The sequence below is a fragment of the Stigmatopora argus genome, chromosome 6 (genome assembly GCF_051989625.1).
Source record: "Stigmatopora argus isolate UIUO_Sarg chromosome 6, RoL_Sarg_1.0, whole genome shotgun sequence".
Lineage (NCBI taxonomy): Eukaryota > Metazoa > Chordata > Actinopteri > Syngnathiformes > Syngnathidae > Stigmatopora > Stigmatopora argus.
This window is the reverse complement of record NC_135392.1, coordinates 17,344,140-17,359,740: the sequence shown is the minus strand read 5'-3', so window position 1 is coordinate 17,359,740 and position 15,601 is coordinate 17,344,140. Positions and strand designations below refer to the sequence as shown.

General features: G+C 38.5%; 1 protein-coding gene across 1 annotated transcript; it reads right to left on the bottom strand.

Moving 5' to 3' along the window:
- Positions 1-7,728: 7,728 nt before the first annotated feature.
- Positions 7,729-14,023, bottom strand: alas1 (aminolevulinate, delta-, synthase 1). Its single transcript, XM_077603447.1, has 11 exons — positions 13,855-14,023; positions 12,277-12,487; positions 11,994-12,179; positions 11,788-11,913; positions 11,464-11,683; positions 10,365-10,549; positions 10,108-10,287; positions 9,852-10,016; positions 8,372-8,640; positions 8,129-8,291; positions 7,729-8,047 (listed from the first exon to the last, which is right to left on the bottom strand). The coding sequence occupies exons 2-11, from the start codon at positions 12,479-12,481 to the stop codon at positions 7,887-7,889; spliced, it is 1,860 nt and encodes a 619-aa protein (XP_077459573.1). The 5' UTR covers positions 12,482-12,487; positions 13,855-14,023; the 3' UTR covers positions 7,729-7,886.
- Between the last annotated feature and the right edge of the window lie 1,578 nt (positions 14,024-15,601).

The following is a 15,601-nucleotide window of genomic DNA, read 5'->3' as shown; positions in this document are numbered from 1 at the left end:
AGGAGACAAACAACCATTCACGCTCACACTCACACCTAGGGGCAAATTAGAGTGTCCAATCAGCCCACCATGCATGTCTTTGGAATGTGGGAGGAAACCGGAGTACCCGGAGAAAACCCACGCAGGCCCAGCGAGAACATGCAAACGCCACACAGGTTGACTGACCTGGATTTGAACCCAGGTCTCCCACTGTGAGGCCGAAGCGCTAACCACTCGCTCCACCGGGCCGCCCTCTTTCACAATTTGAATCTTGTTATAGTATAAGCTATAATTTAACGTTCATCATATTTTGATTTTAACCTGTCATCGTTCAGTTTTAATCTCGTTATATTCATATGCATTTTCTCTCTGAATATTACATTGTATAACTTCTTGCAATTCCCCGCGGCACACCTGGTCACAGTGGCACAGTGGTTGCGAAACACTGCTCGAGGAGACAGACAACCATTCACGCTCACGCTCATAACTAGAGGCAATTTAGAGTGTATAATCAGCCTACCATGCATGTTTTTTGGAATGTGGGAGGAAACCGGAGTACCCCGAGAAAACCCATGCGGGTCCGGGGAGACCACTTGAGCCGCCGGGCTGCCCCAGAAAAGAAATGTAAAAATTATTTAACTATATAATTTTGTTTTAAGCAGATTCGCTGGGTAATGTTGGATGGATATGGAATAGTACACAATTTCCACAACTGGAAGAGACAAATTAGAGCCAATGAGAGAAATGCATGGCCGACCTGTTAGACAATGGAATTCCCCTTAAGCTGCAATCGGAAAAAAAAAATACTGCTTTCTGGTGGGAACTTTACTGCTCAGTGTTTTGTAGTTCAGTAGAACTTAAGTTAGTTTTATTGCCTTTATGTGTTTACAGATACCCGTGTCTTGAAGGCTTTTTTCCATTTCCCATAAGAAATGAAGCAGTTGCACAACCTTTGCCTCAGTTATTACAAGCAGGAATTACAGCGTAATTTCCTTCTGAGTAAACTGTGAGTGCATACAAAAGTAAGATTCCTATTTAACATGAGGGATAAGAATTGTATATTGTAAATGTCATCATGAAAACTGAGGTCATTAACACAAGCGTTATCAGGCTTAGAAGGAAAGCAAAAGATTACTGCATGGTGTCCCATTCATGCACACTTCAAAATAACATGGTTGCATTCCTGGAGGCCACAGAACTGCTGCCAGAAAGGAAGGTTGCACGCGATGTGCGATAATGAGGATGACTAATGGGATAGAAAAAGATTAAAGGATATAATAAAAAATAAATACTAAATATAATCAAAATGATATATATATGTATATATGTGTGTATATAGGGTTATATATAATATATATAATTTTGATTATATTTAGTATTTATTTTTTAGGGCGGCCCGGTGTAGCGAGTGGTTAGCGTGTCGGCCTCACAGCTCTGGGGTCTTGGGTTCAAATCCAGGTCACGTCCACCTGTGTGGAGTTTGCATGTTCTCCCCGGGCCTGCGTGGGTTTCCTCCGGGTAGACATGCATGGTTGACTGATTGGACTCTCTCAATTGCCCCTAATTATGGGTGTGAGTGTGCATGGTTGTCCGTCTCCTTGTGTCCTGCGATCAGCTGGCCACCGATTCAGGGTGTCCCCCGCCTCTGGCCCGGAGTCAGCTGGGATAGGCTCCAGCACCCCCCGCCACCCTAGTGGCGGTCCGTGCATTTTCTCGTAGCGCCTCCAACGGGTAAAATCCACTTCCTAGCAGCATTTAATGATTAAATACAAATACTGGAGCTTTTCAGACATTACAACCGGGTCAGGGGGGTAATTTCCCCGGGAAAAGACAGTGATGGACGTCAATGGCGAAACGGCAAAAATTGCACTAAAATGGGGTAAAAATCCACTTCTTAGCAGCATTTAGTGATTAAATACAAACACTGGAGCTTTTCAGATATCATAACCGGGCCCACAATTGAAATATTATTTAGGAATATAGCCATAATTTACTCACCAAAAATCCTTTTTAACTGTACACACTATCCATCCTCCTTTCTTTCTTCCTTCTTTTCTATCGCCATCGAAGCTAATGCTGAAAGTCGAGCCTGTCCTGTCCTATTTCTGGCATAGTCCGTCTTGAAAATGGCTTTAAATCAACACAACAATATATTTGCTTGTGCAGCTCGCTCCAAATACAGTTTGGTCGCTCTGGCTAATCACTAGCCAATCATAGTTGGTGAAAGCGATGACGTATCCCTAGGTCTGCGACAATACATTGTGGTGTTGCCAACTCGAAATCTGATTGGTTAAAGCAACAGTCTTATTGACGCTGTTTTAATGCAGCAGAGCCTGCAGAACTGATTGTGAAGGCCTTGAGGCAGATTTCTGACCCTGGCAACAAATAATGGCTGAAATGTGATTGGTTAAATGCTTCAATATGAAAACACACATCTGGAAGCATTGCAACCAGGGGGAAAAGCAATGAAAGGAAGCTAACAGACCATTTGGAATTATTTCATTAGTATTGATGGACAAAATAGAATATATGATTCAGATATTTCTAGGCCAGCAGAGAAGGCCTTGAAGGCCCTGACGGCCCGCCACTGATTATATATATACAGACGCTCCCCTACTTACGAACATTCAACTTACGAACAACGGTACATACGAACATTTCTGCAAATTGCGTTTAAGTCCAAAAATGTTCGCAAGTCCAATTTTGTATTTCGCCCCTTTTTCGGAGTAGTACTTCTTTCCGCCGCTAATACCGACGCCTGGCGCTGTGAGAGCTCAGCTCACCCAGCATCTACCTTCTTCTTCGTTGCAATGCGGAAGTGCGTGAATGTATCTCCAGTGTGCAAAGAACCTTTTTCATTTGTATCATTAAATATCTCATGCATCCAATATTGAATATGGTTGGTAAAAAGCTAAAGGCTTCTATTGAGGGAGTTGCAAGGAAGAAGCAAGCCATTTCATTTGAAACGAGTGGCAATAATAACGAAGCTTGATGCGCGTGAGAGTGGTGAGCGTTGCACATTCAGTACCATTTATAAACAGAAAGATCGAGCAGCAGGACCCAAATATTGAACGTTGCACAAAGTTTGCAAATCAATTGAATGATGCCATACAGTGCTACCGGATCATTTATGATGAAAAAAAGAAGAAAACTGCAATCGTCATTAGGTCGCTTCTTTTGGCCAGTTTCTAATACATAAATCTCTCTCTCTACAATACTGTACATATTCTCTCCATTTTATTAAATGTTTTTTTTCAGTACAAACCAATGCGTGTTACTTATACAAGCCTTAAACATAAAAATGCACTTGTATAAACCTTCAATATACTTATATCGGCCTTAAACATAAATTATAATACAAAATATAGCACTGAATCAACTTACAAACAAATTCAACTTATGAACAATCGCTCGGAACCAATTGCGTTCGTAAGTAGGGGAGCGTCTGTATACACATATATATATATATATATATATATATATATATATATATATATATATATATATATATATTTGAATAGCTCATGAAAATACATTCAAGAACAGTAGAAAAAGATATTGACTATGTGAAGGCAAAACACACACACACATATATATATATATATATATATATATATATATATATATATATATATATATATATATGTATGTATGTGTGTGTGTGTGTTTTGCCTTCACATAGTCAATATCTTTTTCTACTGTTCTTGAATGTATTTTCATGAGCTATTCAAAATCCAAAGGTTTAAGAGCCAGGAGGTGACTGTGTTGTTTACCAGTGGCATCTAAATGGGCTCAGCGGTCAACTTTATGAATGATCCAAAAAATCATATCATAGTGACTATCATTTATTTTCCTTCTGGGAAATGGAGGGTGTCTGATTATTTACAAGAATTCATATCTAGATAATAAAGTTCTGCATCCTGGACTACTATTTTTATGGTCACTCACAGTCACTATACAGTTCCCTACTGGCCATATATATATATATATATATATATATATATATATATATATATATATATATATATATATATATATATATATATATATATATATATATTATATATATAAACATTTTGATTTGGAATAGCACATGAAAATACATTCAGGGGGAGTAGCAAAAGATGTTGAATATACGAAGGAAACAAATATTTACCTACTTACTTTCAAGTAGACTTTGACTGTGTGGTTATTGCACGATGTAGTATAAATAAACCTTCATTATTTTCTGTCATTTATTTGGGTTCAAACAAGTCTCACATACAAAAACATAGAAACGTTTGAGCGTGTACAGGGTGCTAATGGGTGACCAATGGCAACTACTGATGTTCACACAAAAAACATGGGCACCAGGGCTATTCTCAAACTTTTTCATGTTGTTGTATTTTGTGAATAAATTGTTTCCCCATTATTATTGTTCCAATAATGCCTTACCCACCGGCAGAGGATAACATAAATGGTCATGACCATGTTGCTTCAAGCTAAATCGAACTCCTGAAAGTAAAAACATTAATATTAATCAAAAGATTGAAATTTGAATACTCAACATAAGAAAATGGCTTTTTGCTCGTGTATCGTGGTTTTGCTAATACCATGAAATTTCAACTGAGTGGCCTACCGTCTTTTCCTGAGAGCTACTGTCTGTAAATCATGACTGGCCTCACACCGCTCTGTAGACCTTTCCCTTCATTGTCTCTGACACTCTCCTATCACATAACACACCTGATACTTTTCGCCATCTGTTCCAGCCTGCATGCATATGGTTCTTTTACTTCCTTCTCACACTTTCCATCGCCCTGCTCTGTTGACCTAAGGTAGTACTTGAATTCCTCTGCCTTCTTTAAATCTACTCCTTACCCGGACACACAGAGGAAATTTCACAGTGTAATCTCCTGGCGGGATTAAAAAAATATAAACACTACTTTTGCAATTAAGGAAAAGAAAAAAAATCTGGAAACATTCTGGCAATAGAGGCAAATTGTCTTTCACTTTTTTTGGTCACAATTGCAAAAGTAGTGGTAAGCGATGCATGGGCAGCAATGAACCTTCACAGTGGTGTGAAATTCTACGGTGTGTCTTAAAAATAATGGTCAAATTTTGATGTCATACCTTGACCACAAAGTGGAGTAGGAAAAAAGGTTTGGGGTCGCCAGGCCAAACTGTAAAGTCGCTCGTTAAATTTGGCACAAGTTATACGGCAGATGCCCTTCCTAGCACAACTCACACACGTGGGAATCAAACTATACTATACCATACTATTCTATGCATGCGTCTTCGAAGGCTCTGCTTTTTTATTTTTGCGCATTCTGTTATGATTATCATGCATGTAATAATATAATCTTATAAGTATGTCTTGAATTGTTTGCAATAGAGCTGTTCTGATTATCCTTAAAGGCACTTTATCGCTCAAAGAAGGAGGATTCAGTTTATACTGCTATTTTAGGAAGGACAGCGCTAGCCTGAATTTGGTAGGGAAACACAATACTTAATGCTTCAAATTGAATGCACACCAAACGATGAATGGTATTCTTCTTCTTCAATGAAAAAAAAAGTGGTTGTTGTCATGACCAAAACCATCTCAGGTTTAACTGGATATGCAGCCTCATATAACCATTTATAGGATATAAAATTCCAGCTACTTGCACTTATATTTCTGTAACTTGTTTCTATTTTCAACTTCATTTCTTAGGACTAGCTGGTCTAACCTGGGGCTCAGGTACAACAACAACAACAAACAAAGGGAAAACAAAAAATAGAAAAAATATATCATAATAAAATACAACACCCCAAGATAAAACAAAAAAATGAAACCAAAACTAACCAAAAAACAACACAAATGAACAAACAAATAAATCCAAATCAACCCCCCCCAAAATGAAACAAAATAAAGCAAAGCAAAGCAAAACACATTTAAAAAAACCTAACAAAACTGTACAGAAGATTGAGATAATTGAATAATCAGTGTAATCTAAGAAAAAAGAAACTATTCTCCCAATTTACTCCACCCATCGCGTGTGAGAGGCAGTCATTGTTCTATTAGCTTAGTTTCCTTATGCTAGTCCTGGACATTTTTTGGAACCATTCAGGCCAGAAAGGCTACTGGTCCTGATGATCATCTCCAGACTACTGAGGGACTGTGCGGATCAGCTTGGAAGAGCGATTTTGCATATTTTCAACCTCAGCCTCAGTCTGCAGAAGCTCCCAACCTTGTGTGGGTTTCCTGTGTGTGGTTCCAGTTTTATCTAGGTCTACATTGTCTTTTCCTGTGTCTGTGCTTGCTACTGCTACAAACTGAATTTCCCGAATACGTGATGAATGAAGGTAACACCACCCAATCTAATCTAAATCACCATTCAAACTCTTCTGATCAAAGATGTCTATAAAAAAGTCAAAATGATATAACCTTCTGATGAGAATCATGTAAATATGTGAATATACAATCTAACACAACCAGAACCACCCATTGCAATCAATTTGATTAGAATGTTCTTGTGTTACATTAAAATGATGGCTGTCACCGCATCGGAAATTCTATTTATACAAAAAAAAATCAGATAACCTGACACATTGTTACTTGCCTACATGACATACATACGTGAAAACCTCTAAATAAGTAGGCTACCTTGCAAGGAGTTTGGAAGTGAGTTCGATAATTTGATACCTTGTGTATTATTTCATTAAAATGTAAATACAATCTCAAATAAAATATTTGGGGTTTTTGACTAAAGATTATTGATTAGTCAGTGAGCACGTTTTTCCACATCGTGTTTCAAAAACGTATTTAAAAAAACCAAAACAAAAAACAGCAAACTGAACCCCCTAATTAGTCTCTCCTCTAGTGGTAGAATAACCACATTCATGCAAAGATCTAGGTGGGTCCTACTGAAAGCATAATAGACGACATACGACTACATCCATTTTATGGCAATGTAACATTCCTGACTCCTACTCAAACTTGAAAAAAAACTTCTTGACTGCTATTGATATCGCAAGACGTCCAATCTATTTTGACGGGAGAGGCTGGGAACAAATGAACGCTGGCTCCTCCTAGTTTAAATGAATTGGATATTTATCGTTTTCAATGGAAGGCCCAATATTAAGACAAGTTGTTATAAAATAGACTTATAATGTAACCGCTGCATATTTATGAAGAATTTTGCTAAGTTAATGTCACTATAATTATCCAGTACACGTACAATACAATTTTTTTTTTACTGTCAGCAGAATGTACTTTTCCCCAAACTGCGAGTGTACAGTATAGAACCAGCCATGTCCTTGTCCATGTCCTAAATAACCTTGTAAATGTCATTTCATGCAAATGCCATCCCATCAGTTGATTATTGCTATGCTCCCGCACCCTTTCCTGTTTGACTTTGGAGGTTATTTGTATAATTGTTTTGGTAGGTAAAAGTTCACCCTTTGTTGTTATGAAACAGCAGACAAGTGGAAGTATTCATAGAGGTGTGTTTTAACCCGTCATAGCAATGCACAATAGGACTATAATGGAAATATGAAGCATGTCATTTAGCTTTTCAAAATTGAAATATGTCCCACATTGCATGCTCAGCTCCTGACTTCTACAGTTGCAGGTTCATCACATTAAAACTGTAGATTGCTTCTTCCTAACACTAGTTGTGGAATCTGTTGAGTTATATTTAATTTATTAAACAAAAATATACAATTTATTTGACATTTTCTGTCATCAAATTTACCTTTGCTTTGAGAAATGTAAGAAATTCACAGGACATATACACTTTTCAACTCATTTTATTTTTAAGAGCATATGTTTGACCATAGAGTATTTTAAATAGTGTTTAAGAGGACATATCAAAGATATATAATTACTATATGATAGAGAAAAGGTGGTTGAAGTAGGAGTCGCCTGTGCCATCTCTGGGGGTGATTGGTTACGCGCAGGCTGAGATTAGGTGGCTGAGGCCGTTAAAGTAAGACTTCTCTCTCTCGCTCATCAGCTCAAAGTGCAGCGGCTGCTGACAGAAGGTGCACTCAGCTGACGAGTGGTGCTTCAGCTCCAGGCCGACCTCCTTCCACGTTTGCACCAGCCTCTCTGTGTAGAAAAAAAGGTAGGATGTTACCAATCTTTGTTTCAACACACATGGCTGAAATTTACATCAGGACTATGTCTTACCAACAAAGTATTTCATCATCTCAGGGGTGTGGTGGGGTGTTGGAGCTATACGCAGAAGCTCATCCCCCTTGGCCACGGTGGGATAATTTATGGCCTGCACGTAGATATTGTGGCGGCTCATCATGATGTCACACACCTCTGTGTTTTTCTCGGCGTTTGACACCTAAGAAATGGGGAAAATGATTTAAGTCACAGTTTGAATTTTGCAATTCGGCCACTATGAAGTATATCCCTCGGATTTACCCGGACTGGGATGATGTGGCTGGGACAGTGAACCACAGGCAGCCCGGTGTCCATTAGCATTTGCCGGAGCAACTTGACGTTGCGCTGGTGCTTACGTCTCAGCACACGACCCTCTTCTCCTTTAAGCACCTGAATAGACTGCCGGGCACCAGAGAGCAGCATCGGTGGCAGCGAGGTAGTGAAGATGAAGCCGGCGGCGTACGAGCGGACTGTGTCCACCAGGGCGGCGGTGCTGGCGATGTAGCCACCGACACATCCGAAAGCTTTGCCTAGGAGAGGATGAGCCATACAGTGAACGCTGCCAGGGGACATGTTCCAGACGTCACCAGAAATGGGCAAAAATAACATACTTCAAACAATAAAAGTCACAATTAAATGTGCTTTTTTAAAGCATAAAATATAGTAAATGTTTGTAAAAAATTCTATAGGTATTCACTTTGGATGTTAATTTATTCTTACAATTTTAAAATAGTCGATTTCTTTTAAAAAGTGAATTACATAGTTACAAAGCGTATAGTCCAGGGGTGGGCAAACTGGTTCTCAGGTTTTTGTTCTAACCGATTCAGCACGAAAAATACAATAGTCCTCAATTTTCAATTGATTTCTTAAGTTATTTTTCCCAAATATTTAAAAAAATAACACCCAGCCTGAATCTGCTACAATGGAGCTGACCAGAGAAAGCTATAACAAAATGGCAGCCGATGACATTCCGTCAAGTCTGCCGTAAGAAATCTAGTCTTTCTTATAATACCTGTGAGCTTTATAATCTTCTGTACTTGCTGCGACATGTAGTGCATTTAGATGGTAGCGGAAAATTTTAGTGCTTCAGTGGTATGAAAAAAGTTGCACAATACCACACATTTATTACGTTCTATCAGGCATTTTGGGGGGGAGAATAAACTTCCATGTCTCTATGTTCAAAGATTTTACTAACTGCGAATAAAAATTTATTATTTTTAAACTAGTTTTTCTTTAATAAATAGTTAATCATAATTAAACACTTGAAAGCCTAGCACTTAATTAATCAAAACACGAGTTTGTCAGTGCAATCTGCCCCCAAGTCAGGCAATAACTGATTTAACTTGTGATAAAGGGAAAAAAGAATCTAAATCACTTTCATCTTAAACCTTTAATATTTAAATAAATCAGATTCCACGTATCTAAGTACTTTTTGTCCTTTTCTACAGTGATCACTATTTAGAATTATGGTAATTTGAGATTTCTCCTTTTTTTTGTTATCAGTCCCTGGATTGCCTGTAAGAGCACACAGATGGAATTGACAATGACAAGTAAACAATTTGAGCCGAAGGTCTCCTAGCAACAGCAGAGCATCGAGAGGCTCTTTTAAGCCCTCCAGTGTAAGGGTGACACAGAGATTACTTTCATGTGGAACAACAGAATATTGCAACCCATTTTTGATCCTTGTTTAGCCCTGCATTTTGAGAAAGAACATTAAAGGGAGAAGAATTGTTATGCTAACCTAGCGTCCCAGAGATGATGTCCATCTTGTGCATGATGCCGTCACGGTCTCCTATCCCTCCTCCTCTGGCACCATACAGACCCACTGCGTGAACCTCATCTATGAACGTGATGGCGCCAAATTCGTGGGCGACATCACACATCTCCTCCAGAGGACACACAGCACCTGTCAGGAATAGAAGAACGAACGGGCACATTTAAAAATGTTTTTTTTCTTTTTAAAAACTCAATACAATAAGGGATGATCAACAACTGACCATCCATGGAATGGACAGTCTCAAAGGCAACAATCTTAGGCTTGGTGGGGTCTCCCTTAAGAAGCATTTCCCGGAGGTGAGTGACATCGTTGTGTCGGAAGATGAACTTCTTGGCGCCACTGTTCCGGATACCCTGAATCATTGATGCATGGTTGCCCGCGTCAGAGTAGATCTCACAACCTGTGATAGTCCAAGGTATCAAGATAAAGTCACTACAAACTTTTTACAGTATGAAATAACTGTACGATTACAATTACCTGGCAGCAATTTGGCCAGGGAAAAAAGGGTGGAATCATTGGCCACAAAGCAGGAGGTAAAGAGCAGTGCTGCATCCTTGTTATGGAGGTCGGCCAGCTCTTGTTCTAGTTCCACATGGAACTTGCTGGTCCCGGAGATGTTCCGAGTGCCTCCTGCCCCAGAGCCATGCTTTCGCAGTGTTTCCCTGGAGAAAATATATCAATTGGTAAGTGTCTTAGAGGCAGTATTGCGTACGTGCTTTGTGAACATAGGACTTTTGACTGTGATAGGAATCTTTTGTTAAAAGGTATCGTGCTCTGAAATCAATCTTTTTTTTGCCGTCCAACAAGATAGACGAGGGGCTCACATTCATGTTGTTGTGAGGATCCCTCCAACTCTTGCTTAAGTTTCTTAAAACACTTATTTATGTTTGACAATTACTTTGTTAATGATTTAATGAACATTTTGATTAAAAATACATGTTAATCAATTGACAACTAAACCATCTTACATTACATCTGAAGGGCACAGTAGGAAAAGAGAATTGTGTAACCACCTGTTGCCATTAATACAACAGAATAAGTTGTTGCTTCCTGTATGTCAGGTTTGTGTCAAATTTAAACATACCCAGATATCACACTTAAAGGACTCAATTAATTAGATCATCTTTTCAGTATTATTTCTTTACATTTTTGTTGCGTCAAGATATTTTCTAAAGCTTTTCTAAACGTGTCAACATTTTCATTATATTTCTTGTTACTTGGGTGACGTTCATTAAACAGCAAAGTTGATATTAATCAACTGACGATTACAACATATTTGTTACCAACCTAAAATCTATATTTGCCCTCTGATTTTTTCCCCCTAACAAGATAAATGGTTAATAGTGAATGCTTAATTTATATTTTTATACTTTGAAAATTATCTTCAAAAGTAAATGTTTTATAAAGGTAAGGGTTTATTGACCAGTATCACTTTACAGGTGTAAAATAAAACCAGGTACCGCTTTGATTAGACAAAGAACAGATGGGGTTGCCATTAGGTGTCAAGTAGCTTTTAAACGTTAGCCTTTCCTTTCTGTTTAAAATAGGAAAAATGAGACTACATAATCCCACTCACATGATTGATTGGACGACCCGTGGATGTCGACTCATGCCCAGGTAGTCATTGCTGCACCACACTGACACATCCCTCTTCTCTTCCAGAGAGCCCGTGAAGTCGTCAGCCATGGGAAACTCATTAGCCAGGCGGTTCACCGTCTTGAACACGCGGTATGTGTGGTCACTCTTTTTCTCTTCAATTTTCTTCTCGAAAAACCCGTCGTAGTGGAAGTGGGACACTGTCGGCAAGAGGAAGACTCGAATGTAGCAATTGACCATGTGTGCTAATGGGTTATGATGAAAGTGGGAGGTAGGTTACTTCACACAATTGCCACACACTTACAGTTGGTTGGCAAATTGTCCTGCAGCAGGTGAGAAACCATCTTAGGGCGCTGTTTTAGGAGGGTCTTCATTAGACTTTCACTCCTATTAGCCGATGAAGGCTTCTGCAGCTGCTCAGAAGACACTTCTGAAAACAGTGAAGGAGCAAAATACATCACAACTGTGTTCACATTTTCCTCTTTCTATGTCATTTCAGAAGTTACTCACCTTTCTGGACTGTGCGGACTTCCTGAACATCCTCTTGGAACTCCAAGCCCACCTGGCGAACAACACTGCTGTTTTTCTGGCCCATTTCCGCAGCCAGGAAGGGGCATTTGGAGGCCACGGCCTGACCAGAGGCCAGAATTGATGAGTGGCTAGTGGGCATCTTGGGCTCAACCTCTGGTTTGGTGCCTAAATGTTGAATGACACGCTGGGCTTAATTTTGCTATTGCACCCTAAAATGATCATGTAGAATTATTGTATTGGAATTATCCAAATATTATCATACTTTCAGTTGAACTATTCATGGTATTCTGGTGATGGGAAGATGACGAACCAAGGGCCCGTGCCAGAGACGGGGCCAAAGGTTTGGAGGCCAGCTCCATCATAATAGGGCATCGTTGGGCATACATCACCAGTGAATTTCTGGGCTGCTGCATAAAAGCCTGGGGCACACGGGCCAGGAATGGACAGCGACGAATAATAACATCCATGGTGATCTGAAGAAAGAGATGGAAGATAATAATTAAATACAGTAATATCTTGACCTACGAGTGCCCCAACATACAAGCATTTTGAGATACGAGTAAAATTCCGGGCAAATATTTGTCTTGAGATATGAGACAAATTTTGAGATACGAGCATACGAGACAGCCAGGTGGCCAAGACGCGAGAGGGTGCTTATGCTGTGTTTCTCGCCGCATCTCCCTCGTGCAAAGATATCTACGAGCACTGGGTGGAGCGTTGCATTTTTCCGTGTTTTTTGTTGTTGTGTTAGTCAGTGCAGAATTAAGGGAAAAACGATGGGTCCAAAGCTAGCCGGTGCAATGAAGGGTAGTGCGAAGAAAAGGCATATGATGATAATCGATATTAAGCACGAAATAATCGAAAAACATGAGTAGTGTACGCGTGAATAAGCTGGGTCCCCAATACGTATGGAGAAGCGGGAAGTTCACCTCGAAAGCTGCGGTGGAATACATTAACCTCTTTGCCGTGGTTATTGCACAAGGTTTAAATTTAGTGTAACGCAAAATTAAAACTTTTTTTTTAAAGTTTATATTGTTACGCGCACATCCGTCAAGTCTCTCTCTCTCTCTCTCCCTCTCTCTCCCTCTCTGTGTCTCTCTCCCCTTCGTGCACTCCACGTTGTACAGAATAATGTCTCATTTTAGTATTAAACATCATAACCACTAGTTATTTGTTACTCTGTTAGTAGATGGTGAATTACAACCAATAAAAAGTTTTCCATTGTAATGTCCTGTTTTTTGGTGTGTTTTTTTTTAAGGGGGTGGGAACGAATTAATTTGCATTCACTTTTTCATTTCTATGGGAAACATTGATTTGAGATATGAGTAAATCGACACACGAGCTCGGTCCCGGAACGCATTAAGCTCAGGGCATCTCAAGGCATGACTGTAGTTTGAATGTCATGGGGTTAAACTTGAATTCTAAAATGTAATTTGGGGGAAAAATAAAATTGACAGCTGTCTCAGTCAAAATAAATAAAGTATTTCTGAAAATGACCTTACTCTAACTCGTCTTTATTCCTCGACGGTCAAGAGAGAGGCTGCAAAAAAAAAAACCAAAAGATATAGCGTTCTGTCGCCTTTTACTTCCTGGAATTACGGGGTTATAACACGGAAACTTTTACCATTTTTTTCTAACCCAGCCTATTGTTCAATACATCAGCAAATACTGATCATGTAGACACAGAGTTCAGTTTTTAAAAAATGGGCGGAAGAGCGCATTCAGTCTTGTAGTTTGACTTGCCTTAATCTTAAGTAACCATTAGCCACGACGCTATAAGAGGCGGCTCGGAATGATGGCGGCCTTAAAGAGAAGAAAAACACATTTATATCAAACCCACCGTTAAAAATCTCTCAGAAAATGTGGAAATCTTCCGGGTTTCGATGGATCAAAAGTATCAAAAGCGTAAAGTTCTCGTCAAATAAGACACCTGGAAGGTAACAGCTTCGTTATCCTACACTGAGGACGAACGAGAAGGACGCGGTTGGGAAGCTGGTTATAAACGTTATGAGACGAACAAGGTCTCGCGAGATCTTATTGTCTGCGTCATCGTCGTGAATTGTTTCCTCATTGCTAACATTTCCAGGAAGTTCATTCCAAGCTAAAACTCGTTTTTGTTGTTGTTTTTTTGGAGCCAAGTCACGCTTTAATTTTAGATCTTAGTGGCAGAAAAGACAGAAAATATGTGTCAAATATTTCCAATATTCAAAAGTAAACGTATTAACCAATATGACGATACAACATTATTAAAAATAACGAGATTTCACTTTGGAGTTTTTTGTTTTTAATTTGGATGAGGGTTTTTATTTTGTATGAATGCACATTATTTCCATTTTTTTGGGGGGGGGGAGGAGGTGAAATGGCAGTATTTGTGAAAAGTTGGTTGATTAATCCGTTCACACAATATTAATGTTAATTAATAAAAACAAGGCCACTTGTTGTTTTTATTTATGTTTTTATTATGTCCATATAACACGTGGGTCACACACGTGCGAGCCGGGGCCATTTGCAAATCATTAAAAAATACTTTAGAGAGTTTTGTGAAATGGAAAAGGTCTTGTTTTCCATTCCTTTTTAAAATATAAAAATATGTCTTTTTTTAATCATAGAAAGACTATATACCAAATCATGCTGTATTACTTTTTTGTAAATATCATAGATATCTAGCGGAAGATTTAGAACCACTAGCAGTTGAGATTTTTTTTATGTTTGTCAATCTTTTAGTATTTCTATATTCTGATACTAAAAGTAAAGGCAGTGGCTCCGTAGCCGGTAACCAGTCAAATAGTCCCAGGGGCTATTTAGCCGGTAACCGGTCAAATAGCCTATATGGCCCCATATGGCTATTTAGCCGGTAAGAATTCTGTGTGGGGTAAATAGTAAGAAACTACATTTTATAAGATTTATTTCCTTAATGTGATAATTAATAAGGACATTTATATAAAGATAACTAGGCCTACTCAACTTTTATGGCATACATTTATTAACAAAAACTCATAAACATGAATTGTAACAGTATTATGTTATCTCACAGATGTCTACATAGTCCATTGACACCAATTTTCTTTAGAATTGAAACAGTTCTAAGACAAGTGTTACATACAATTCCAATGATACTGATAGTAATAAAACACATGTTATAGGCAAAGTCAATCCATTTTGGGAATTGAAATTTGGCAATAATTTCAATAATTCTTAACACACACAATATTTGGCAGTTATTATTTATTTTATAAGTGATAAACTTCCCACCAAATTTGATAAAGACAGTTAAAAAAATTCCTGTTCACCTGTTCACCCAATTAGCATGCAATTGATAGATTTTAACATTAGGTGAATAGAGATTTAATGACTACTATTTAACATTGAGTGAATAGGGCATTTTCTAAACCATTCAACCAATCTTATTGAAATTTGATGTGTTATTGCCACTTATAAAATAAACAATAACTGCCAATTATTGTGAGTATTGCTTTAGAAATGGGAGAAATATTGCCATATTTCAATTCTCATAATCGATTGACTTTGCCTATTAGTCTACATTAAAGTAGTATCCCTGTGTTTTGATGACTCAAAGACAAATCAGA

Coding starts and splice junctions, on each gene's coding strand:
- alas1 (XM_077603447.1), bottom strand. CDS start 12,481: ATGGATGTTATTATTCGTCGCTGTCCATTCCTGGCCCGTGTGCCCCAG. Junction 11,914..11,993: donor AGTCCGCACAGTCCAGAAAG/GTGAGTAACTTC, acceptor CACTGTTTTCAG/AAGTGTCTTCTGAGCAGCTG. Junction 8,292..8,371: donor GCCACATCATCCCAGTCCGG/GTAAATCCGAGG, acceptor CCCATTTCTTAG/GTGTCAAACGCCGAGAAAAA.